Source organism: Plecotus auritus (assembly GCF_963455305.1).
Source record: "Plecotus auritus genome assembly, chromosome: 1".
In the NCBI taxonomy this organism is placed as follows: Eukaryota; Metazoa; Chordata; class Mammalia; order Chiroptera; family Vespertilionidae; genus Plecotus; species Plecotus auritus.
The window spans coordinates 15,248,255-15,275,193 of record NC_137770.1 but is presented as its reverse complement, the minus strand read 5'-3'; the positions used below and the strand labels follow the sequence as shown (position 1 = coordinate 15,275,193).

The 26,939-nt window shown below is 39.6% G+C and overlaps 1 protein-coding gene across 2 annotated transcripts; it reads left to right on the top strand.

The window, feature by feature from the left end:
* SPATA7 (spermatogenesis associated 7) lies at positions 1–26,652 on the top strand. 2 transcript variants are annotated; one of them, XM_080646190.1, is made up of 12 exons: positions 7–185; positions 4,698–4,772; positions 9,153–9,248; positions 12,058–12,105; positions 14,446–14,579; positions 19,084–19,553; positions 20,746–20,812; positions 21,853–21,968; positions 22,453–22,509; positions 24,020–24,097; positions 25,674–25,731; positions 25,956–26,652. In XM_080646190.1, the coding sequence occupies exons 1-12, from the start codon at positions 167–169 to the stop codon at positions 26,523–26,525; spliced, it is 1,788 nt and encodes a 595-aa protein (XP_080502316.1). In that variant the 5' UTR covers positions 7–166; the 3' UTR covers positions 26,526–26,652. The 2 variants fall into 2 exon arrangements, with proteins under 2 accessions (XP_080502317.1, XP_080502316.1); XM_080646191.1 differs by lacking the exon at positions 9,153–9,248 and having other exon boundaries at positions 1–185.
* The last annotated feature ends 287 nt before the right edge of the window (positions 26,653–26,939 follow it).

Below are 26,939 nucleotides of genomic sequence, written 5' to 3'. Positions count from 1 at the left end.
GACGCCGAGGAACCGGCTCTTAGCAACGGGCCAGGCGACGGTCTCCCGCCTCCGCCGCCCTCCGCCGGCTCCTCGGCGACAGTCCTCTGCCGCCGGGGTTGGCTCAGCCGGGGACGGACCCAAGGGGACCCCGCGCGTCTCCACGGCGGCTGAGGAGGATCTCAGCATGAATGGCAGCCGAAGAGGTAAAGGGCGCGTCTCGCGCTCCGGGCCTCGGGTTCGGGGTCCGCGGTCCGCGGTCCGGGGTCCGGGGTCCGGGGGTCCGGGGCCCGGGTCGGGGCTGCGCTAGAGTAGAGGCCGCGCCCCCGGCGCTCTCCGTCCGTTCCCTGCTTGTCTTGCTTGTGGACCTGAGCGTTGCCCGGGACACTGGAGTAGACCCTGCCCTTGGGGCTCACAGGGCCGCTTCTGGCTCGGAACTTGTCGCCCTCAGTCCAGGAGGCCCGCTCCCCTGAACTCGGGCCGCCGCCTGTAGTACCTCGATGGCCCCTGTCTTTGGGGATCAGACCTCCCTGGCCCCCCGCTGCGCTCCACAGAGGTGACCCTCGGTTTCCTCGTCTCTTGTACCAGAGGTACAAGAAGCACCCATGTCATAGAGTCCTTGAGGATTACATGCAGATAATACATATAAAGCTCCTGGCACACTGTAAGTCACAGCAAATACGAACGCTTCCATTCTGTAACTAGCTCCCAGGAGTTGAGTAACCCGGGATTCTCTAACTTTAAAGTGGATAGGAATTGGGTTAAAATGCAGATTATGATACAACACGTCTGTTGAGGTGGGGGTGGGGGGCTGATATTTTGCTTTTCTAGTAAGTTTTCAAATGATGCTGTGTTACTGGCTACAGTTATAGTGGCAAAGAGCTAATCCATAATTACTATACATCTGTCCTTGACTGAACTCGCTCAGGGTCAAGCGGACCTCACCGTGGACCAGTTGGGGCCCTATAACAAAATCTCCACAAATCGTTGGCCCAATCGAAATAATTTGCATCTTCACTGTCTCTCTAACAAAGTAGCATTCTTTTTTCAAGCCCAGTAAGGCAATCTCTGACCCTTGCCTCCCGATTCAGTGTTCTTATCTATTTAAGAAAGTACCTTTAAATCAGGCTGCTAGATGGTTCATGTAGTGTCTTGCTTTGTATATGATTGTGCCTTTATTACATAATCATAACTCGAAATAAGTGCTGTTCTGAATGTAGGGGATAACGATCCATTAGCCTAAGTTCCAGAAATCACAAACCAACATGCTTTTTTCCCCCCTCTTTTATTTTTCTTCAATTTTATTTTATTTTTCCCATCACCATTTATCCCCCTTATGCCATTTTCCACCACCCCCCACCCCACCCCCGTCACCCCTGCAGTCGCCACACTGTTTTTGTGGTTTTCAGAAATTTTCTAACATTAAGCTCTGTTTCCAAGTTATCTCATTATTTGATCCACAGAAACATACTGTTAGGTATTATCCTCAGTTCACAGTGAATAAACACTAGAGACTAATAAACTAAGAGTTCATAAAGGACACAGTAAGTGTCAGACCAGGCTTGGAATCCAGGTGGGGAATTGAAACCCTAGAGCCAGTGTTCTTACTAACCATCTCATGCTAGTGTTACAGAATTTACCAGGCGACCGAAAAATATGTGTCCCCCAAATGAGGCTCAGACTTCCGGACCTTTCACAGGCTTTGCAAAAAGCCCCGTGTGTTGGGATGGGGGCCATGAGACCACACCTAAAGGCCTGGCCTGGTGCCAGCACTGATAACCCCCTCTGGGGGTTGTGTATTGTTCATGGTTTATGGCTTCTGTAAAATGGGAGTATTTAGGTAAACAGGTCTTGCAAGACCAGATAATTAAGGAAGGGGCAGTACCAGGGGTCCTCAAACTTTTTAAACAGGGGGCCAGTTCACTGTCCCTCAGACCGTTGGAGGGAGGGCCAGACTATAGTTTAAAAAAAAACTATGAACAAATTCCTATGCGCACTGCGGGCCCGGGACGAGTCGGCTGTTAAGCAGGACAGGCAGCGGCACCCTGTCCTCGGCGGGCCGCATGTGGCCCGCGGGCCGTAGTTTGAGGACGCCTGGTAGACTATAGGCTAACAGGAATGTGCATCAGGGATACAGAGTCAGGCTGCTAGCACCTTCCTCCCAATGTCTTATTTTCTTCATCACTAGAGATGGGGGCATGGGAAAGGATATATGTAAAATTTAGAATATAATAGGCTTAGTAAGTTCTCAGTATTTATTGAATTATTTTTAAAAATGTGTTCCTGTCGCTGAAACCGGTTTGGCTCAGTGGATAGAGCGTCGGCCTGCGGACTGAAGGGTCCCGGGTTCGATTCCGGTCAGGGGCACGTACCTTGGTTGCGGGCACATCCCCAGTGGGAGGTGTGCAGGAGGCAGCTGATCGATGTTTCTCTCTCATCGATGTTTCTAGCTCTCTATCCCTCTCCCTTCCTCTCTGTAAAAAATCAATAAAATATATTTTAAAAAAAAAATAAAATAAAAATAAAAAAAATAAAAATGTGTTCCTGTCAAAATGTAAAAAGTTTATATTTTTATAACTTACCCAATTTTATTAGCTTCACTTTTAGGATATTATATAATATATATAGCAAACATTGTTACTGATTTTGAATTTTTAAAACAAATATATTCAACAAATATCTGGGGTAGTCACTTCTCTTAGATCATAATTATGATTACTGATAAGAAACCATAAATAATTTTAGCCAAAGCCAAAATACTTAATTTTACTTGAAAAGATTGCACTTCCTAAATTTCTTAGGTTTCATTAAGATTACCTCTGGTGATTTCAGAATGCAAAATATTAAGACACCCCCTAAAGTAAAAAAATCATTGTTGTTTTCTTTTGTCATTTTCTTTTTGGTATCACATTTTTTTGACGTTCTTTTGTAGGGCAAACTTCCTGTGTGGTGATGTAGTAGAAAGAGTACACCTACAAAACAGTGTATCTTGTTTGTAATGGTTGTGTGCTATTTACTAGGTAACCTTCAGCAAATCACTTTCACTCCCTGGGCCTTAGTTATTTGTAAAATGGAGGACTAGATCCTCTATCAGGTCTTCTTTCCAGCTTCTCCAAGGGGGGTTGGGGAGAAATGATGAGCGTTACAAACGGCCATTCACTCTGTTATCAATGACTTAGGAAGGAGCGAAGAAAAAACAACCTATTAGGATAGAGAACTGAAAGCAGCTTGATAAATAAAAATTATTTTTTTATATATTTTATTTATTTTTTACAGAGAGGAAGAGGGAGGGATAGAGAGTTAGAAACATCGATGAGAGAGAAACATCGATCAGCTGCCTCCTGCACACCTCCTACTGGGGATGTGCCCACAACCAAGGTACATGCCCTTGACCGGAATCGAACCTGGGACCTTTCAGTCCGCAGGCCGATGCTCTATCCACTGAGCCAAACCGGTTAGGGCAATAAAAATTATTTTTTAATCTGTTGGTCCAAAAGAGACACTTATCAGGGGCATCAGATCCCCAAGCTCCTGGCATTACTGGGAAATTCTGTCACAAGAAACACCTTCACCTTTCTTCACTAGAGTTCCTTCTGGCTGTCTTAGTGGCGACACATTGTGGGGGAACTGGGCTGCTTGTACATACTGATGAATTTCATTACTCTAGCAAGACCTTTGATCTCATGGACAGGATTTTAGTCCTAATCTACTTAGATGATGATATTTTTTCCCTGGCATTTGGTTTGAGACTACTTTTTCATGCCCCTTTGTATCAATCTGGGTCCAATCAGAAGATGGGAACCATAAAATGATTTAAACAAGGGAAGTTTAAAGCATTGTTAAACTAGCCCGAGCCCGTGTGGCTCGGTTGGTTGAGTGTTGTCATCCTGTGTACTGAAGGGTTGCCAGATTCAATTCCTGGGTATGTGGGTTGGATCCCCGGGTTGGGGCTCATATGGAAGGCAACCAATCACTGCTTCTCTCTCTCTCCCTCTCCTTCCATGCTCTCAATTTTTAAAAATTAAAAAGAATTGTTAAACTATCATAAAAGAGTAACTATAAGACATAAGGAATCTCTATATGGTATCCAAGAGCCAAGGGAGAAAGCTCAAGGAAGGACAGATTTGGAAGGGGGACTTCCAAATAAAGACTGTTTAGATAGGATCCAAGCAAGAGGAGGAGGGTGAGTTAGACTAGATGAACTTTAAGACATCTTTTAAACATTAAGTTCTGATTCTTTTTTACATATGTATTTATTTTACACAAAGTAACATGTGATATAATTTCTAATGTACTCAATTACTTTGTAAGAGGATTATTTCCTTTAAATTAATTGTAGAACAGACTATGATTAACTGAAACAGTTTTATTATACCTCAAAGTCATTTAAAGCTCCAATAGGTCAGTAGTGTATAGGATGAAATCAGTATATATCAAATAACATAATAATTGATGTATTTATCATTTTACTCAGTGAAACTAAAGTCTCAAGATACAGCTGTTTTGAAAATAATTTATTTTCTTAAAAGAGAAAACTTTTCATCAATGGCTGCAGAATTTTTGTTTGATATATCATTTCTGGTTAGTAACATGATAGAATACAATTTTAAACAACTCTAGTATTACCAATAAGTTTATTATTTCTTAAGTGTTCAATATTGTTTTCTTTGTGCAAGTTGTGTTTTGTTTATCCTAATTCATGTTTTTTTGGTTAAAAGTCAGAGCAAGCTCTGTCCTCCCCAGATCTGTTCCACCGTGCCTATTTAAAGGACACTTGAGCACCAAAAGTAACGGTAAGTGAGGTACTTAAAATGGTGAAAGGTTGTTAAGTAAAGATTGACTGTTTATTTGTAAATTATGACACGATGAAAAAATGTTTAATCAATATTTGAACTTTATATTATTAATTATATATTTTAGGAACTCTTGAGGTTAACTTAGGAGTCCCTCATTTCAAACTAGTATTGAGCGCTGGATGTGGACTTGGCTTCCCCCTTCTCCCTGCTGCAGCTCCAGCCCAGCTCTGCTCCTTGCTGGCAGACTCCCTGCTCTGAGTTATGCCTTCCTTGGTGAAAAGGTGATTTGCAGGTTGTCATAGAGTCTATAGAAAAGGAAAAGCTGTGCAGAGAAGATGCACTTCTCATCAGGAACAAGCATGGGCTTCTTCGTTCAAGTGGATTTCTAGGTCCTGTGAAAGGACTGTATTTTAAAGCCTTTAAATTTTTAATGTAAACTTAAACTACATTTTAATTACAGTTTACAAGTTTTAAGTCTGTATTATTATGCAAAATAATTTAAAGGTTTTTTTTATTCTTTATTTACATGAAAAATCTTTGATACTCGTTCCTCCAAATGTGAAGGGAAGATCACATTTTCACTTATTTATTTCTTTGTAACAAACTATATATACACATAGGGCCAGAATAAAACTTTGAAAAATAATTTTTAACTAAAAATTTAAAACTAGATTTAAAATATACTTACATAGAAGACCAGGATGAAGAAACCTATATAATAAAAGCCTAATATGCTAAGTGTCCGGTCGTCTGGTCATCCTTTCAAAAATCAAAACGTAATATGCTAATGATATGCTAAGACTGCTCAACTGCTCGCTATGACATGCACTGACCACCAGGGGGCAGACGCTCTGACTGGTAGGTTAGCTTGCTGCTGGGGTCCGGCCTATCGAGACTGAGCGACACGGACCAGACACACCCTAGAGCCCTCCCGCAGTCCCACCCTGGCTGGCCAACCTCCCGCGTCCCTCTCCAGCCCTAATTGTGCACCAGTGGCAGTGGGGTCCCTCGGCCTGGCCTACACCCTCTTGCAATCTGGGCTGAGGGACCCCCACACACACACAAGTTCACAAATTTTGTGCACTGGGCCTCTAGTAATATATAGTTTGCTAACTTTTTTTTTTAATTGATTTTTTAGAGAAAGAAGAAGGGAGAGGGATAAAGAGATAAAAACATGAATGAGAGAACATTGATCAGCTGCCTCCTGCATGCCCCCTACTGGAGATCAAGCCTGAGACCTAGGCATGTGTTCTGACGGGGAATCGAACCAGTGATCTCTTGGTTCATGGGTCAATGCTCAACCCCTGAGCCACACCAGCCAGGCTGCTAAGTTTTTTTAAGGACTATATGTGCAGTTATATAGTAGCTGTAAATATGAGGCTGCCTTAGTTAACATCTAAACTGCATCCTTTATCAAGCTGTATGATCTTAAAGACCTTATACCTCTGTGCCTCAGTTGCCATATCTATTAAATAGTGATGATAATAATAATTAAATGAGTTTGTACATGTAAAGAAAAATGCATACATGGTACCTATTCAGTAAATGTTTATAGTAGTGGTAGTACGAAGCTCATCATTATTGTATATTCTTTTTTTAAAGTATGTTTTTATTGAATGTTAGAGAGGAAGGGAAAAGGAAAGAGGGAGAGAGAAACATTGATTGGCTGCCTTCTGCATGCCCCCCTACTGGGGATCCAGCTCACGACCCAGGCATTATTTCCTGATCAGGAATCAAACCCGTGACCTCTCAGTGCATGGGATGACACTCAGCCAACTGAGCCACACTAGCCGGGCTCGTATGTTCTTATTCCATGTGTAGAATTTTCTTGCAAGGATGCATAAAAAATGTAAGAGTTTTCTTCTAGGATGGGAAGCAGAGGTCAGGAAAGTCACTTACTTTTCAATCTCTGCTACCGTTTTAGCTGTTGATTATGTTTTTTTAACCACATACACGTTTAACCACGTACAGTTTTTTAACCACAAAAACTGTTTCTAATGTTTAAGAAAGTTATGCCTACATATACATTTGATATTGATATATAAATGCTAATTATTTTTAAGATTTTCAAAAACAGTTTAGATGACATCAAGAAGTTTAATATCAGAATTTCTATGTGATGTACTTGTCTTAGTTCTGATACTTCAAAAAAATGCATAAGCTGATTTGTAGATCTTATTAAAGTTAGAAGTTTGCCTCTTAGAATAGAATCTTTGCATAGACTTTTGGAGTTTGGGCATTGCTTGATTTCCCAGACTCCATGTAATCAAGTACAAAAAAAGTTTATTGTTAATTACAGTTGATATTCAATATTATTTTATACTAGAGGCCCGGTGCACGAAATTCATGCACGGAGGTGTGTGTCCCTCAGCCAAGCCTGCACCCTCTCCAATCTGGGACCCCTAGAGGGATGTCCGACTGCCCGTTTAGGCCCGATCCGGTGGGATCGGGTCTAAACGGGCAGTCGGACATCCCTCTTACAATCCAGGACTGCTGGCTCCCAACTGCTCGCCTGCCTGCCTTCCTGATTGCCCCTAACCGCTTCTGCCTGCCAGCCTGATCACCCCCTAACCACTCCCCTGCCAGCCTGATTGATGCCTAACTGCTCCCCTGCCAGCCTGTTTGCCCCTAACTGCCCTCCCCTGCCGGCCTGGTCACCCCTAACTGCCCTCCCCTGCCGGCCTGGTCACCCCCAACTGCTCTCCCCTGCAGGCCTGGGTCCCTCCCAACTGCCTTTCCCTGCAGGCCTGGTTGCCCCCAACTTCCCTCCTCTGCCGGCTTGATCACCCCCAACTGCCCTCCCTTGCAGGCCTGGTCCCTCCCAACAGTCCTCCCCTGCTGGCCTGATCGCCCACAACTGCACTCCCTTGCAGGCCTGGTCCCTCCCAACTGCCCTCCCTTGCTGGCCATCTTGTGGCAGCCATCTTGTGTCCACATGGGGGCAGGATCTTTGGCCACATGGGGGCAGCCATCTTGTGTGTTGGAGTGATGGTCAATCTGCATATTACTCTTTTATTAGATAGGATAGAGGCCTGGTGCACGGGTGGGGGCCAGCTGGTTTGCCCTGAAGGGTGTCCCGGATCAGGGTGGGGGTTCCCTTGGGGCGTGGGGCGGCCTGGGCCAGGGGCCTGTGGTGGTTTGCAGGCCGGCCACGCCCCCTGGCGACCCAAGCAGAGGCCCTGGTATCTGGGGTTTATTTATCTTCTACAATTGAAACTTTGTAGCCTGGAGCGGAGCCAAGCCTTCTGCTTGCTCCGTGGCAGCAGCCATTTCTATTGGGATTCATGTATCTTCTATAATTGAAACTTTGTAGCCTGGGCCAGCCAGGGTGTGTGGAAAGCTTGGCTTCCTCCATTGCCTGGGGCAACCCTACCCTCCTCCTCTTTCCAGTTCCATGGCTGCCACTATTTCTGTTTGGATTTATGTATCTTCTGTCATTGAAACTTTGTAGCTTTGAGTGGAGGCCTAGGCTGGCAAGGGCAGGCGGAAAGCTTGGCTTCCTCCATTGCCGGGGAAACCCAAGCCTCCCTCCTGCTCTCTGTGGCCATAGCCATCTTGGTTGGGTTTATTTGCATATTCGCTCCTGATTGGCTTGTGGGCGTGGCTTGTGGGTATAGCGGAGTGATGGTTAATTTGCTTATTACTCTTTTATTAGAGAGGATTAGTTTCATGTGTACAGGGTAGTGGTTAGATAATTAGGAAGTGAGCCCCCAGAATATTCTAGTACCCACTTGGCACTACATAGTTATTACGATATTATTGACGATGTTCCCTAGGCTGTATTTTACATTCCTGTGCTATTTTTGCGACTACCAATTTGTACTTCTTAATCCCTTCACCTTTTCACCCACTCCCTCCCATCTGGCAATCCTCAATTTGTTCTCTGTATCTGTGAATCTGTTTCTGTTTTGTTTGTTCATTTATTTTGTTCTTACATTTCACATATACTAGTAAGTGAAGTTAAATGGCATTTGTCTTTCTCTGGCTTACTTATTTCACTTAACATAATACCTTTAGATCCATCCATGTTGTCGCAAATGGTGAGATTTCATTCTTTTTTATGACCTAGTAATACTCCATTTTCCTCATTATTTTATAATCAGGCAAGTGGCTATACATTTTTAGTTATATGCTACAATCTCTTCTCAAAACTCTCCGGCTTGTAAAACTTATTCTTAGAAAGTTTGATAGCTCATCAGTTATCAGTGAAAGGTTAAGGCTTGTACACATTCAGCATCACAAAGTTATGTCAGTATCTTCGTGGTTGAATTTCTGAGTATTTTATAAAAATGAGCTTAATAATCAGTAATTTGTTTATCTTGTGATGATTTTATATATTAACTTTAAATATATAATTAAATATGTTTTAATTTTTAGCTTTTTGCACTGACTCCTCCTCTCTCAGACTAAGTACTCTCCACATGGTCAAGAATCACATGGCTGTGCACTATAATAAAATCCTTTCAGCCAAAGGTAAAAATGTGCAAATGTGAACTTTCTGTACCCAATTTAAATCCTTGACTTCACTTCTAATTAGAGTAAATTCATAGCAAAAATGAATACATTTCATATATATATACCTATATATATATCAGAATTTGTGTTTGGTATAGAGATATCAGCTACTGTCCATTTTTGTTAACTGAATTTGAAATCTATATAGTGCCTGTTTAATTTCCTCTTACATGTTATTCCTAATATTATTTTATGGTTAGATACTGTTTTTAATATAATAAAAGTTTATAATCTACTTTTTTGTTTTCAAATATACTAAAGAAGTTTCACAAAGAAGATGCTAACTAATCTCTTTTTCTTTCTTAGACAGCTTTTTGAGACATAACGTACATCCAGAAAATACACTGATTTTAAGTGTACAGTTAAATATGTTGAACAAGACATACATTGTATAGCTACCGTCACAGTTATGCTTTTAAAACAGAAATTGGCTAACTGCAGCTCACAGGCTAAATCCTCCTGCCACCTGTTTTTTTGTGCAGCTTGTGAACTAAGAATGGCACTTGTATTTTTAAATGGTTGGAAAAAATAAAAATAATATTTTATAACATGAAAGTTATATGAAATTCAAATCTCATTGTCCATAAATAAATCAATCACATCCATTCTTTCACGTTTTGTCTATTGTGGCTTTTACACTCACTGACAGGCAACATTGACTAGTTGTGGTACAGACCATCTCTCCCCGCAAAGCCTAAACATTTTCTATCTGACCCTTTACAGAAAAAGTTTGCTGATCCCTGATACAGAGCATCCCATCACCCCAAAAAGTTCCCCCTAGTCTTTTGCAAGCAGTCTCCTCCCTGCCATCCCTGGCAACCACTCATCTGCTTTCTAACTACAGTTTTGTCTTCTCCAGAATGTTATATAAGTGGAATCATACCGTGTGCATTGTTACAAGTCTGACTTTTCACTTAGCTAACACTTGTGAGACTAATCCATGTTCTTATGTGTAACAGCATTCCTTTTTATTGCTAAGGTAGTAGTCCATATAATGAAATGTACCACAGTTTATTGATTTACCAGTTGGTGGACATTTGGATTATTTTTACTCCTTTTGTCTATTAGGAATAAAGCTGCTATAAACATTCACATGTAATCTTTGAACATATGCTTCTGTTTCACTGGATAAATTTATTATTTACTAGGAGTGGAACTGTGGGGTAATAAGGTAAATACATTTTAACTTTATAAGAAATTACCAAACTGTTTTTCCAGAGAGACTACCATTTTGCATTTCGATCACTCCCATATCCTCACCAGCATTTCCAATTGGCAGCCCATTATTGACTATCCTAGTGGGTATGAGGTAGGGCTTTAGTTTGTATTTTTCCTACTGATGTTGAACAACTTTTCTTGTGCTTATTTTCCATCTGTATATCTTCTTTGATGAAATATCTGTTCAAATCTTTTGCCCATTTTTAAAAATAGGTTATTTGTCTTCTTAGTATTAAGTTGTGCGAGTTCTTTATATCTTAAACACAGGTCCTATATCAGATACATGTTTTGCAAATATTTTATCTTAGTCTATAACTTGTCTTTTCATTTTGTTTTTAAAATCTTTATTTGAAATAATTTTAGACTTACAGAAAAATTGCAAAAATAGTACAGTCACAGAAACTCTTCATTCAGCTTTCCCCATGTTAAAATCATATAATCACATTACCATTATTAAAACCAGGAAATTAATATTGATATAATACTATTAACTACAGACCTTATTTGAATTTCACCAGTTTTTCACTAAATGTATTTTTTAAAGTTTAGTTCATATCTTATGACATTTATATTTTAAATGATTGAAAATCTAAAGAAGAATATTTTGTGACATGAAGTCAAGATCAGCTTTTCAGAGAGAAGAAAGGAGAGGGAGAGAGAGAAACAACAATTGGCTGCCTCCTGCATCCCCATTACTAAGGATCGAGCCTGCAACCCTGGGCATGTGCCCTGACTCAGAATCAAACTGGAGACCTCTTGGTGTATGTATGGGTGGACACTCAACCACTGAGCCACACTGACTGGGCGCTTATGTTTTTTATATCCTGTTTAAGAAATCTTTGCCTAATCTTAAGTCACTAAGATTTTCTTATGGTTTTCTTCTAGAAGTATAAGTTTTAGCTCCTACATTTAAGTTTGTGACAGTTTTCTTAGGTATGATATAAGGATCAATTTTTTTTACCTATGAGTATCCAAATATAACTAGGACTGTTCGTTGAAGAGATCATTCTTTCTCTGTTGAATTACCTTAGCATTATTTGAAAGAGTTGACCATACAGAACTGAACTTACTCTTCAGTTCTGTTGTTCTGTATGTGTGTCTTTATTGCAATACCGCACTGCCACATTTCTATAGCATTACAGTAAGTCTTGGAGTCAGATAGTGTAGGTCCTGCAGTTTTGCTCTTTGTTCTTTCCAAACTTGTTATGGGATTCCAGTTACAAGTATGTTACCAGTAAGTGCCTGCTACGGGGGGGTTAGGTCAGTGATGCTCTCTGTGTGTTTGTTTCCAGCCTTTCTTCGCTTTGCTTTGTTTTGAAGAGTACTAGTATATATTGCTGTGCTTTTAAGTTCTCATGTTTTCTTTTGTAGTGTCTAGTGAGCTGTTAATCCCAGCCAGTGTACTTTTTTATCAAGGATATTATATTTGTTCATTTATGAAAGTCAAAAAACTACAAGTTCTGGAACTTTTGTGATTTCCACACATGATATTTTGTTATCATTTCTAAATATTAAGAATATTATTAAATAACTGATTTTCTTCTTTCAGCTGTGGTAGACTGCTCAGCTCCACTCAGCATAGGTGCCTGCATCAAATGTAAGTAATTTTTGATATATTGCCTTTAAAAAATGTATGGTAAACTACACATAACATAATTTACTATCTTTACCGTTTTTAAGTCTATAGTTTAATGGCATTAAGTACAGTCATATTGTGGTACAAGCATCGCCGCTGTCAATTTTCCTTACTCCTTTTATCTGCAAAACTGAAGCTCCATACCCATTAAACAATAACTCTCCCCACAACCACCACTCTGTTTTCTGTCTTATGAATTTGCCTACTCTTAGTATCTCGTGTAGGTGGAATCATCCAGTGTTTTTCCTTTTGTGACTGGCTTATTTCACTGAGCAAAATGCCCTCAAGGTTCATCCATGTTGTTACATATGTCAGAATTTCCTTCATTTTTAAGGTTGAATAATATTCCATTGTATGCATAATACCATATTTTCTTTACACATTCAAGACACTTGGATTGTTCCCACCTTTTGCCTGTCATAAATAATCTTTTATGGATGTGAATGTACAACTGTCTCTTTGGGGCCTTGCTTTCATTTCTATTGGGTGCATACCCAGAAGTGGAATTGCTGGGTCACATTGTAATTCTCTTTGTAAGTTTTTGAGAAACCACCATACCGTTGTCTGTAGCAGCGCTGTCATTTTACATTCCCACCAACAGTGTGCAAGGGTTGCAGTTTCTCCACATCCTTCCCAACACTTGTTCTTTTTCTGGGGTTCAGGATGGAGGTAAGGCTTCGGGAGTTGACAGTATAGAGGTTGTATTTTAAAAATTGCTCCTCTTTTTTGTTTTTAGAATTCAGACTTAGCTAGTGCTTATTTATCCCCCAGCATTTTCTGCCCTCAGTTGAGGCAGGCGTTTTTCTATGTTGCCATATAAGTAAAGAAAATTGTGGTGAGTAGAAGTGTGAAGATTGCAATCACCAAACTAAAGTATAACTAATAGTCATTATTGCTTCTTGTGTTATAGAGTTGATGTTCATTATAGTCAGTATAACCTAGCAGCAGGTTTTATAGACATTTTGAGCCATCTCTCTTTTTTTAACTATGAAAATTCTTGGGTTTGTTTTGTTTTTTAAGATTTTTAAAATTGACTTTTTAGAGAGAAAGGAAGGGAGAGAGAAACGTGGATGTGAGAGCAAAACATCAATCTGCTGCCTGTTGCAGGCCCCCCACTGGGGACCGAGACCCGCAAACTGGACATGTAGCCTGACTGGGAATCAAACCCAAAACCTTCTGGTGCACAGAATGACGTTCCAACCAACTGGCCCACCTGACCAGGACAAATACATTTACGTTAGCATTTACTCGTTTTTCTTAATTATAATTGAAACATACATATAAATTACCTTAGTTTGTTTTTTTAGCATGTAAAACTTTTAATTCTAATTCAAATTGGGGTGATTTAAAACTTGAAATTTTCTTGTCCATTAAAGTGAGATAGATTCCTATGAAGTATGTTAAATTTTTAATGTTATATAAAAATACAAGTCATTCTACTTCTATTCAACTCTGAAATTTGGCTAGCTTTGATTTTGCCATTTTCAGTCTGTACAATGACAAGTCTTTAATAACAACTTAGTACCTGACTTATGGCACACTAAAGTGTGAAACCACTTTTTTTGTTTTTTTCAAATGAATGGTAGTTAAGAGAAATAGAATTCAGATATCCTGATGAAAATGTTTTAAAATTTAATGTCATTTTAAAGTCATATAAAACTTAAAAAGTTTTAGCATAGTATTTATGGTATTGACAATATTTTATTTGGAGGAGAGTCTAATGGACTAATTCAGACTCTGCAGTTGATGATTACAGAGTCACGAACAACACAGTCGAGCATTTCTGACCTTCAAATCTCTATGAATATCTGCCAGGAATTGCTTTCTTAACCCCTTAGGTTTGGCCAACTTGTTTGTGCTCTTTAACTTTTTTCTTTTTATATTTTTTTATTGATTTCAGGGAGGAAAGTAGAGGGAGAGAGAGATAGAAACATCAATGATGAGAAAGAATCATTGATTGGCTGCTTCCTGCACACCCCCTACTGGGTATCGAGCCCACAACCTGTACATGTGGCCTGACCGGGAATCAAACCATGACTTTCTGGTTCATAGGTTGATGCTCAACCACTGAGCTATGCCGGCCAAGCTGTTTATGATCTTTAAATAATCCATTTAAAGTTTCTCTAAATTCAATATTTGCTATCTTAACTTTTCTTTATATGGAAAAATATAGATATTTTTCTTTCCAGATCAGTGTAAACATTTTAGCAAGGAAAAAAATGTACGCTTTATTAGTCTTTCAAGACCAAAAAATTAAGTTCTCTATTTTCTGTATGTCAAAGATTTGTTTTCCCCCATCAGATGCAGATCAACAACGAAGAGAGAAACTCAAAAAGGAATTAGCACAATGTGAAAGGGAGTTGAAAGTAACTAAAACTACAGTGCAAGCCAATTCTAAAAATAATTCCAAGTCATTACTTAACACTCTACAAAAGGTAAGATGGCATTTTTTCACCTTTTACAAGTAGATATTTCTAAGCTATTTATTTCATCAGTGGTACAACCTGACTTTTTGGTAACATGTTTCCTATAGGTCAGAAACAAACTTTTCCTGTAAAGAACCAAATAGTAAATATTTTAGGCTTTTCAGGCCACGCAGTCTCTGTCACAACTATTTGTGGACTTTAACAAAGTCCTACTAAAATACAATAGAAATGATTAACTAAGTAAAAAGATTACTAAAACTGACAAATCTCTGATGAAAATACTTAAGATTGAAGGAAGAAATAAAATAGGGAAGTAACACATATTCAAAAGAGAGTAAGATAATATTATGAATAAGTCTATGCCCAAAATTTGAAAATTTAGATGACACAGACAACTTCATATATATATATACACCTAGATATAGATACAGATATATAGATATATATACTAGAGGCCTGGTGCATGGATTCGTGTACTGATGGGTTCCCTCGGCCTGGTCTGCGGGGATCGGGCTGAAACCGGCTCTCCGACATCTTCCAAGGGGTCCCAGATTGCAAGAGGGCAGTTCTCAGGTGATGCATCCCGGAATCAGGCTCCCTCCTCTCTGGTTCTGGGTGCATCACCCGAGAACCGCAGCTGCCAAGTCACTGCAGCTCGGCAGCTCCTGCATTGAGCGTCTGCCCCCTGGTGGTCAGTGTGCATCATAGCTACTGGTCAGACAGTTGCTTAGGCTTTTATATATAGATTCCCCTACAGTTTATGTATTAGAAAAAAAACGAGTTATTTGTCTTGACTTAAGGTTTTTGTGGACCATCTGGGCAATACACATTTAGGCTGCAAGTTTGTATGGGGGCAGCATATGATTACAGATTCTCGAAGGCTAGTGTTCCCTTTTCACTCGGTTCCAGTGTTGAAGATGGGCAAATTTCTTTGCAAGTCACCTAGTTGAGGTGTGGCCATCTAGAGGATCCCAAAGTCATGAGCATGGTCTCCTAGATCTTCCAGATCAGTTCCTGAGCTTTGTGTTTTGTCCCCCAATACCCTTGATGTGATAAAAACTATTTCCTGTTAATAAAAGCCAGTTTCACTGCTCTGCTTACTAGGTATCACACGTCATACCTGACTCCAACGCTTTCCATTGTATATATCAGTAAACAGGAACAACTAAGGACATTTGTGCCACAATAATGAATCCAGGTTGCTTTTCTTTAATGGGTACATAGACCAGTTTTTAGTTGGGATGTTATGTCATCATACTTTACAAAAACTACACTGGCAGGAGGGAAAGACAGACTAGTTATGAGACAGTTGCAATAATTTGGGGAAGAAATGATTTAAGACCTGATCTAAGATAGCAGAAGGGAGCACAAGGGAAATATTTAGGAAATACTTACAAAGGAGAATTCCCCAGGACTTGGTGCCTGATTCGATGATGTGAAGAGCAAGAGGCCAAAATTAAGGAGATTCCCAGGCTTCTGGTGTGGGCAGCTGGGAAGATGGTGAAGGAATGATAACAGGACAAAGTGCAATGTTTTCTTTGGAGAAGGGGATAACGTAGGGTTTGAGTTTGTTGGTTTGGACATGCTTCACTTGAGGTGCCTTTGGAATATCTCATATTGTCAGTAGAGAGTTGATATAAGCATTTCTCTCAGACTGAAAATAAATTTGGGAGTCATGAGGGAAGCTATAATGCTTAAGAGCCCCCAGGGCTGTTGCATAGATAAAAGGACCAGGAATAGAGTTGCTTCCTTTAGAATAAATCTGCCAGACGCTGTGCTATAATTTGCCATCAGGGAATCTGTTCATCAATATTTGATTCACGTGTGCATTTTCATTTTTAGTAATTGGACTTTTAACTGACGATTTAAAATATTTTTCCATTATCCAGCATTTTGACTGTCTACACTAATAAGAGGGTAATATGCTAATTAGGGCAGACGTCTTCCAGATGACCTTCCAACATCCTTCTGGACAAAGCCGCAGTGGCTGTAAGGGCCGAAGCATGGCTGGCAGTGGCAGCAGCAGCGGGGTAATGGGGGCGGCGCCTTCCCCTGATCTGCCAGGTCACCTCCCGCAGAGGGAGGCCAGACTGCAGCTTAGGCTTGGGACCGAGGCAGAGACATTAGGGACAATCAGGCTGGCAGGGGGGCAAGGTAGGGTTAAATCAGACCATCAGGCAGAGGCAGTTAGGGGCGATCAGGCAGGCAGGCCGAGGGGTTAGGGGCAATCAGGCAGGCAGACAGGCGAGTGGTTAGGAGCCAGCAGTCCCAGATTGAGAGATGGATGTCCAACTGCTGGGGGATGTCCAGCAGTCACACATCCCCTGAGGGCTCCCAGATTGGAGAGGGTGCAGGCCAGGCTGAGGGTCCCCCCTCCCGTGCACGAATTTCGTGCACCGGCCTCTAGTAAATTAATAATTGTATTTTGAGCCCTGGTCAGTTTTTCTCAGTGGTTAGGGCATCAGCCCACAGACTGAAGGGTCATGGGTTCAGTTACAGTCAATAGCATGTACCTCGGTTGCAGGCTTGATCTCTGGCCCAATTTGGGACACGTGTAAGGGGCAACCAATTGATGTGTCTGCTCACATCTATGTTTCTCTCTCTCTTTCTCCTCTTCCCTCCTTTCTACTCTCTCTAAAAATCAATGGGGGTGGGAGGGAGAATTCTCGGGTGAGGATTTTTTTTTAATTGTATTTTGAGATAATGGGTTTTGTTGAAAATAAAATATATAATTTAATCTTTAAATGTAAGATATTTTCTGTTCATTTTTCTATTAGCCACTGTAACTCTGTACATTTGCCTCCATAAAATATTTCATTTATGCTTTCATATGGGTATTTTTTTAAATATTTTTAGTGATTTTTAGAGAGAGAGAGAGAGAGAAGCATCGATATGAGAGCAGAATATCAATTGGCTGCCTCCTGCACACCCCTCCTAGGGACTGAGCCTGCAACCCGGGCACGTGTCCCAACTGGGAATCAAACCACAGACCTCAGTGCATGGGCCAATGCTCAACCAGCAGCCACACCAGCTGGGTAAATGAGTCTTTAAAATAGATAATATGATATGGTGAAGCACGTAGGCCTAGCCTGGGTTCAGATCTATGAGACCCTTGCCTGAGTTTCTTCACCTATAAAATAGAGCTAATAACTGTATCACAACTCAGAAGTTGTTTTGACGATTGAGTTGTACCTGTAAATCAGTTAGAACAGTACTTGCACATAGTAAACACTCTATACTTATTAGCAGCAGTGATAGAAGCTCTTATTATTCCTCTCTTATTCTACTCCCTGGTGAGAACAGTACTTTGCACAAAGGAGGCACTGGCTCTTCCTGTACTCTTCTTTTTCACCCCAGGAGCTTATAGGACACACATAGCTGGCTAAATCCTAACCATTTTCACCTCAGCCCCTCCCTAACTCAGGTTCTGTAAAGGATACAAAGGTGTCCATAACGTCTAAAATCATAGACAGAGCTTTAGCGGCTTCTAGTCTGTAAAAGAATAAATATTATGTGTTTTTAGACTTTATAGATATCCCATAGAAATGGTTCTTCCAAGGATAAACAAAAAAAAAAAAAATGGAGCAGTCAAAAATACCTTCCGTTTCAAAGCTTTCCCCACTCATGAGGAGAAGTTGCGAAAACGTGAACTTTTTATGGAATAAGTATTTCTTTTTTAAAATATATTTTTATTGATTTCAGAGAGGAAGGGAGAAGGAGAGAGAGATAGAAACATCAATAATGAGAGAGAATAATTGATCAGTTGCCTCCTGCATGCCCCACACTGGGGATGGAGCTTGCAACCCAGGCATATGCCCTAACCGGGAATTGAACCGTGACCTCCTAGTTCATAGGTTGACATTCAACCACTGAGCCACACCAGCCAGACGGAATAAGTAGTTCTTAATGATATTTAAAATATCAGTCACTTAAATCAGGGCTCCATACATTGTGAGGAAACGTTTTTCTTTCTTCAAAGCCTTAAAGTTGCAAAGCAACTGCTGGCACTGGAAATTGCCTTAGTGACTGGAGGGAAGGAAAGGGTGCCAACAACTGATTGACAAGGGGTTGGGGCTCACAATTGATTTGGGGACTTACAGATAAAACTGAGATCTCAGTACACGAAGTCAAGATCGAAAATATAGGCATATGTTATTAATCATTTTTTAGCTTCAGAAAGAAAAATGATTGCTATTATATGTAGAATTATATTTTCATATGTTAATCATTAAAAAAAATAGAACTTTATATACAATGCTAACATCTTTAGGGGCATATAAGTTAATTTTATAAGCTCCTGAGGCAGTCATTTATGATGTTTATGAATTTGCAAATCTATAATAATAAAAGCATAATATGCTAATTAGACCGGACAGCTAAACGACCTTCCAGACGAAACCGGGGCTGTGAGCGCCAAGGCATGCTGCCGCAGCTGCAGGGCCAAGCCCCTTGCATGAATTTTGTGCAGCTGGCCTCTGGTGTAATTAATAACTACCAAACCCCATGTTCTTAGCCTGCAGAAGAACCACGAAATGAAGACAACATGCTAGCTGAAGAAGTGAATGAATATTCGTCCTTTGCAAGGTCACCAGGGACTTCTTCAGAGAGACTGCACCTCAGTCTACCTAAATCCAGTGAGAGCCTCACGGATGGTACTGAGAAGAACTTCGGTTCCTTCCTGTCCAGCATAGATTGCACCCCCTCCAGGCCCAGGAAAACACACTCTGCAACCTCCTACAGCCGAAGGCCCAAGAGCACAAATTCCCACAGGTCTCAGTTAGTCGTTAAAAAAACATCCAGTGGGGACCTTTTGGATAAACATTCTAAACTCTTCTCTAATGGACATTTGCCATTCACTCCACGAACTTTGAAAACAGAAGCAAAATCTTTCCTGTCACAGTATCGGTATTATACACCTGCCAAGAGAAAAAGGGATTTTACAGATCAGCGGGTAGAAGCTGAAACCCAGACTGAATTGAGCAGGTACGGCACATCAGCAGCCAATAGTCAAAACTTCGGGATGTTGTGGAAACTAAATAATATTCCTATTTTATATCATGTAGTTTATGTGCCTTCTGAATGGAATGTCATTACTGTGACTTTCCCTTTTACATGTATCACTTAGAACTATCAGAGTAATTGTTGAAAAACCAGTAGCTGTTACATTTGTCAAACTCTTTATGTACACGAATGTTACATATTTCAATTCTTTTTGTTTTTGACATGATACTAGAACTTTTGTGTTTTAAAATATTATACTTTCAGAGAGTTCTTAAAATGTGTCATCAAACAGCATTTGTGCAAATACGTCTATTTATGATAAAAATGACAAAACAGTGGGTAAAGAAGGGGGAGAAACACCTATCCCTGTGCTCCTTTCCTGCAATATTCAGCCTCAGTCTTGTAGAGCAACCACGCCCCAGGTATAAGTTAGACAACTGGGATCATTTCTGGAAGTTGAGTATAATTTGCCTCAATAATGTCTTCATATACAATAGTGCCTGGCACATAATGAATATTCAGTGAAAGTTTGCCAAGTGCTTGGAGAAACAAACAGATCTTGTAACGTATTAAGTGTACGCTAATTTTTTATTGTTTATCCTAGGTCAGTGGTCGGCAAACTGCGGCTCGCGAGCCACATACGGCTCACGAGCTGCAGTTTGCCGCTCTGTTGACTGATGAGTTTGCCGACCACTGTCCTAGGTTTTATAAACAAATATTTATGAGGTACTAGGTTTTAGTTATTTAAGAAAGTAAAAAGCAATTTATGACTAATATTCTTTCCTCTGGGTAAATACAAGAAGTACAGTAATATCAGATGTATCTGCATACATTTCATCCAAGAATTAAGGAATTGAATATGACAGAATTTATCAAGTGAGGAAGAAATGAAAGTCTGATTATATTTATGACAGCTTTTGAACATAAAAGTTCTCATTTCCCTAGTCCCACTCTGGCCAACTGAAATGTAGCTGCTATTCAAAAAAAGGAAAAGAAGTATAGGTAATCCAAACCACATCTATTTCCTGATTAAATAACTAGAAATAATACATTTTATAAGAACAGATGGATTTCATCTCCTATGTTTGAGTTTATTTTTTCTAGACTATAAAGCTCATTATCACACAGTCTTTGTATTTTGAAAGCTTAACCGTGTATTTTTTAAATATTACAGCTTTAAGTCTGATTTTGAGACAGTTGAGACTAAGGACTTCACAGAGTCAGAAGTGACCATAAAGCAGGTAACAGAAATGAGACCCCTGTGCTTCACATTGGAATTACAGCTGTCTAACCTAACAGACCGTGTGTAGCTATTTGGACTGTGAAGAGTGATCTCTTGGTGGTACTTCTTGCACACGATCTAGCCAGTGTACAGAAGGTTTGCCTATTTACTCTCTGGGAATGACCAGATGGAAAATTTGGGAAATTATGTGTTATTAGCATCTCTTCTGGATGGCTGGCTGGCTGGATAGAAGAGTGGATGAATAAAATGCCTTAAATGTGGTTTTCAAAGATGGAAAGTACTGTACATAAATTTGCATTGTAAAGATGAAATTTTAAAATGCAAGTAAATGGCTGGCAGAGTACGTGGCCCAAAGCAAGGATTCTATAAAAGTGAGCTGCCAGTAGTTTGTTAATATTATTGCTCATACAGCCACTACTTCTTCTATGTGTTTGATAAGTTGGCATTGGTTGCTTGAATTTCTAAGTAAGGTATTTTTTCTCAAGTTTACCCAAAACTTCATATTTGCATCATTTTCTCCATATGTTTATTTGTGGTGATTTCTTAACATCATTTAAAATGTCCCTCATTAAAATATAAGAAATAAGTTGTTTTATCTTACTTTATTATATATATATGTTTCTTACTGATTTCAGAGAGGAAGGGAGAGGGAGAGAGATAGAAACATCAATGATGAGAGAGAATCATCGATCGCCTACCTCCTACACACCCCACACTGGGGATTGAGCCCTCAACCCGGGCATGTGACCTAACCAAGAATCAAACTGTCACATCCTGGTTCATAGGTCGATGCTCAAACACTGAGCCACACCAGCCGGCTGTTTTATCTTACTTGAAATAAATTTAAGAAAAATGTCCTGATTGAATGGAAAATGTATTCTAAAACATCCTTTGTCGTAATATCTCTGTCGCTCTTCTACTGGATATCTCTACTCTCTTACCTCAACTGTTTTTGAAATGTGCTGTTTGCTTTATTTCTGCTTTTACATTGTATTTTTCAAGCGAAATGAGGATATATTCTTGTCATTGCATCCCCAGGCATCTGGTTGTATGACCTATGAAACCGAAGAAAACATAACTCCTTCACCTTCCCAAGAGAAGGGCTTACCGTGGGATGAGGCTAAGGATGGCGCTCTGCAGTGCTCCCCAGCCAGGTAACAGCTCCCAGGGGAAATCGGTCCAACTGTCTCCCCTGAAATTAGAAGAATGGGTTAAAAATCTGTCTTGGCTGTTTACTTGGCCTTTCTGCCCCATAGTGAACTCACTAGTGAGAAAAATAATACCTACCAAATATACCTGACAGGGTTTTTCTGAAGATTGGATTAGATCATGGGCATGCAACTATTATTACTAATATATGGTATTATTGAACACTTACTATATGCCCACCAGTGTTTTTTTAATCCTCACCCAAGGACATGTTTTTATTGATTTTTAGAGAGAGAGAAAAAAAACAAAACATTGGTTGGTTGCCTCCTATATGAGCCCTGACCAGGGACCCAACCCACAACCTAGGTATGTGCCCTGACCGAGAATCAAATCCGAAACCTTTTGGTGTACAGGATGACGCTCTGACCAAGTGAACCACCTGGCCAAGGCGCCAACCATTGTTCAAATATTTTAATTTTCTCTTTTCAGGGCATTATGTCAGTATTCCGTGCAGCCTCCTCCTTCAAGGAGAAAAATCTACTCTGAGTAAGCTGTTTCTCATCTTTTCATTTTGCTTAGTGGAAATCAAGAATTAAGAATAATACAAACTATTATTCAGTAAGTTAGGATTGAACACTAATTTGTCTCACAGAAAGCTTTGGGGTTCAACTGTCTACATCTCCTTAAGAAAATGACCAAAATTTTCTGAAATAATTACCAAAATTTTCTGAAATAATTACCAATCACTTCATCTTTATTTCCAGTGGAAATTTGTCCCTAAGTTAGTAGTACCTATTTTTTATAATTAGTAACCATAATTCTTGTATACTTTTGTAAGTAAAAATAATAGTTTTTGAAAAATTCAGACTTTAGAAGCTCAGGACAACCTTCCTGGAGGTTTCCAGCCTCACCAGTTCTTTGCAGATGTTATACTTCTAGGTTTGTTAATTTTTTTTTTACTTCTAGATCTTAATGCTGTTTTGTTAAGCTGCATTTTTAGGGGGGAAATAATCTATAGGAGTCGGCAAAAGTTGTGAGTTATACAAAAGTTTATTCTTGTATTATTGTTTATTAATTATTGCATTATTTTCCATACAAACAACTGTAAACCTACCTTTGCCCACACCTATATTTTTATAGTTTAATTTATTCTTAAACTTGATGTTTAAATATTAGACAGTTAAGCAGTTTGAAAGTGTAACTTTTTGTACATTTTAATCTTTATTATCTGATTTTCTTATTAATTCCTCCCTTATATTTACTTATTCAATAATTTAAAGTTTCCCAACCCTAAGACACGATGCTCTCCAAGGAGCAGGAGATGAAGTCCCTGCATCTCGGGATGACTGTGCTCTTTCTCTTCCTGCCAGTGCCTGCAGAGCTCAGCCTCTGCTGCTGGACAGGGTCTGGAGCCCGAGGACATGGAAAACCCCATCAGGAACACGTGCCCCCAAGGGTCACATTTGGTTGCCCTCACCCTTGGTTGGCTTCTGTCTTGTTCTGTTTAATCCCTGCTTTCTCTCTCTCTCTCTCTTTTTTTTTTTGTTTTTTTTTTTTGTTTTTTTTGTTAATCCTCACCTTGAGGATATTTTTCCATTGATTTTTAGAGTGGAAGGGAGAGGGGAGAGACAGACAGAAAGATCGATGTGAGATGTGAGAGAGAGACATCGATTGGTTGCCTCCCACACGCCCCCAACCTGCAGCTGAGGTACCATGCCCTTGACTGTAATCGAACCCACAACTCTTCAGTCCTGGGGCCAACACTCTTAACCACTGAGTCAAATCGGCTAGGGCTCCCTACTTGTTGTTTATTGCTGAATGTATGTCTCAAACATCTGTGAAATTTTACTCTATTAGGGAATATTTTCTCCAATATTTATCCTTGCATAATTTCAGAAAGTTGATATGTTTGCTTTATAATACTCTTTAATAATAGGAGCAGAAGTACATTTCTAATAAGTAGTAGAGAGATTTTTAATTAAGTATTTGTATTTCCTATAGTTTTCAGAGTGAGTAATGAATAATTTTTATGCTTTATATTGCTTTGCCTTCACAGTGAAGAAGAACTGTTGTATCTGAGTTTCATTGAAGATGTAACAGATGAAATTTTGAAGCTTGGTTTATTTTCAAACAGGTTAGATTTTTTTTTTAAATAATACATGGTGGTTGAAGAGTACTTTAAATACTCTTCATTTTGGTATTAGTTTTTTAAGTTATTTCCACATATTAGGAAATGCAAAATTATATTGCTTTCTTAGGGGACCATATTCTTATAACTGATAGCAAATTGTAAAGAATGTTTAATTCATGCTCTAGGTCGATGGTCGGCAAACCTCATTAGTCAACAGCCACATATCAACAACGATTGAAATTTCTTTTGAGAGCCAAATTTTTTTAAACTTAAACTTCTTCTAACGCCACTTCTTCAAAATGGACTCGCCCAGGCCGTGGTATTTTGTGGAAGAGCCACACTCAGGGGCCAAAGAGCCACATGTGGCTCGTGAGCCGCAGTTTGCCGACCACTGCTCTAGGTGGACTCAGTTTGGGGGAGTTATAGAAAAAAGAGATTTTATTCATTTAAATACCATTATGTTTCTTGGCAATAATAGACTAGTAAAATAAAATTTTTGCTACTTATTAGCAAAGATTCATAATCCAGTTTTGCTACTTGAAATTATGGTGAGAATCAAAAGCAAGTATTTTGGTTACATCTGCTACTAATAAAGTGAGGAATAATTAAAAGCCTAGGTTTGCATACTGTAAATGATATGGCAAATTTGCAACCAGATTAGTTCTTGCATGTTGAATGAAACTGTGTGGTCCTGAATCAGCTTAAACAGTAGTTAACTTGTGTAAAATTCATTGGACATTGTAGAAAAAAATAAAAAATAAAAAATAAAAAATAAATTAAAAAAATTCATTGGACATTGAGACAAACTTCGTTATGTAGCATAAGACCCCATTATGTACACCACATGCACAGCAAATTGCCTAGGAGGAAATAATATTCCAAAACATAAACAGCCATTGTAAAATGTAGAGTATGGATTTCTTGAGTTTTTAAAAAAAATACCAAATTATTTCATAACTACGGACTATAAAGTTGGCTCATACCTTCATTGTAATAACAAATGGTAACAAAGGAAATGAGTTGTATAATTATTATGTTCCTAGCACTTAGTGATGCTTAGTAAATGATAAACTTTTAGGTTATTATATGGATTCACCATCAGTGGAATTTTTTTCAAGTATACTGTAGAAAGCATTTTAAAATACCTCACAAAAGAATTTTCTTTAGAGTTTGGTTTATGGGGGTAGTGTGTATGTGAGAAAGAGAAGGGAGGCTTATGGTGTTTGCATATGTGTGTGAGAGAAAAACAGCTTTTTAGTGGTGGGGCGGGAGGTGAAAGAGAGAGAGAGGAAGAGTTTTTGGACCTCATTTAAAATATTTTATTCACAGAAACGTAAGTAGCATGCAGTCTTTCCGAAACATTGGCATCCATTACCTTGACTTAAATGCATAGAGGGAACTGTACTAGCTTTCATGGTGGAGAACTTGACCGAACAGGGAAGGATTGGTCTTTAACTGTGGAAAGAAAAAGCCATCTGAAAAACGTGTCCAGTCGTTAGTAGTTTAGTTATTGCATTGCTGCTTTACAGTCAGTTGACTTCCTGATTGAGATATTAACATTCTTATTTCTCCTTTGTAGGTCTTTAGAACGACTGTTTGAGCGACATATAAGACAAAATAAACACCATTTGGAGGAGGTTTGTTTCCTTAGAACTGCATTATAGAAAGAATTTTAAAGTTTTCTATACCCTCAGAGAATGCCTTAAAAGCAAGTGCTTTTTTCCCTTGTACTTTGTATACATTTGGGGTGGGTGGAAAGAGAAGTATTAGTCCTGCAGAAATTAGCAGCACTGCAGACAAAAGTAATTCAGTTTAACTAGCTTAATTAGTGTCCTTATTCTTGCCTTTTTCTTAATCCTAGAGGAAAATGCGCCACCTGCTGCATATCCTAAAGGTGAATTTGGGCTGTATATCCAAGGAAAGCTCGGTGAAGCAAGATGACTTTGATTTGTTGAATTTACTTGATTTTGAAAAGGCTGAGAATTCAACACAAAATGAACAAGAGGTCACAATTCAACAGGAGCGTCAGGAATACCGACAAGCTTTGGATATGTTGCTCTCTGAGCCCAAGGATGAGAATGAGATATTCTCACCAAATGATTTTTTCCTACCAGTCTATAAATTCAAGAATTCAGAAGGGGTTATAATTGAACAGGTGAACGAGGAAACAAATCTTAGACCTTCAAGTCGGGATGAAAAAAATCCAAATATTTCTGACAGCTCAGGAGATCAAGAGACCTCTGTGACTATCATTGAAGGTGACAGTGACACTGAAAAGGCTGAGACTCCAAGTGAGCTGTACCGTCCCCGCTCAGCCCTGTCCCCGTCCATCCCACTCTGCAAGGTCACGGGTGGCAGCGATCAGGACCTGGAGGAGCCAACTCTGCAAATCATGGCACTGAGCATTGAGGACAGCCCTGCGGAGGTTTGATCTTCGTTAATAAACGTCCCAAATGGCCAGTAATCAGTATTCCTTTTCCTCTTTTTTTCCTTTTATATATTAAGGTTTTTTGTATTTTCTATGATGTATAATAAATTACCATAAATTTAGCAGCTTAAAACGAACACATGTATTCTTTCCCGAGTTTCTGTGGGTCAAGAATCTGAACCCGGCTTGGCTGGGTCCTGCACTCTGGGTGTCACAAGGCTGCACCCCAGCAGTGAGCCCGGGAAGAACCTGATTCCAAACTTTTTTCAGATTGTTGGCCTAATTCCTTTCCTTGTAGCAACAGATCTGAAACACTTTGATTTCTTGCTGGCTGTTGGCCATCGGCTGCCCTCAGCTCTTAGAAGCTGCCCACCGTTCCCTGCTGCTCGGCCCTCTCCACAGGCAGTTCACAGTGTG

Coding starts and splice junctions, on each gene's coding strand:
- SPATA7 (XM_080646190.1), top strand. Junction 12,106..14,445: donor CATAGGTGCCTGCATCAAAT/GTAAGTAATTTT, acceptor TTCCCCCATCAG/ATGCAGATCAACAACGAAGA. Junction 20,813..21,852: donor CAGAAGTGACCATAAAGCAG/GTAACAGAAATG, acceptor TTGCATCCCCAG/GCATCTGGTTGTATGACCTA.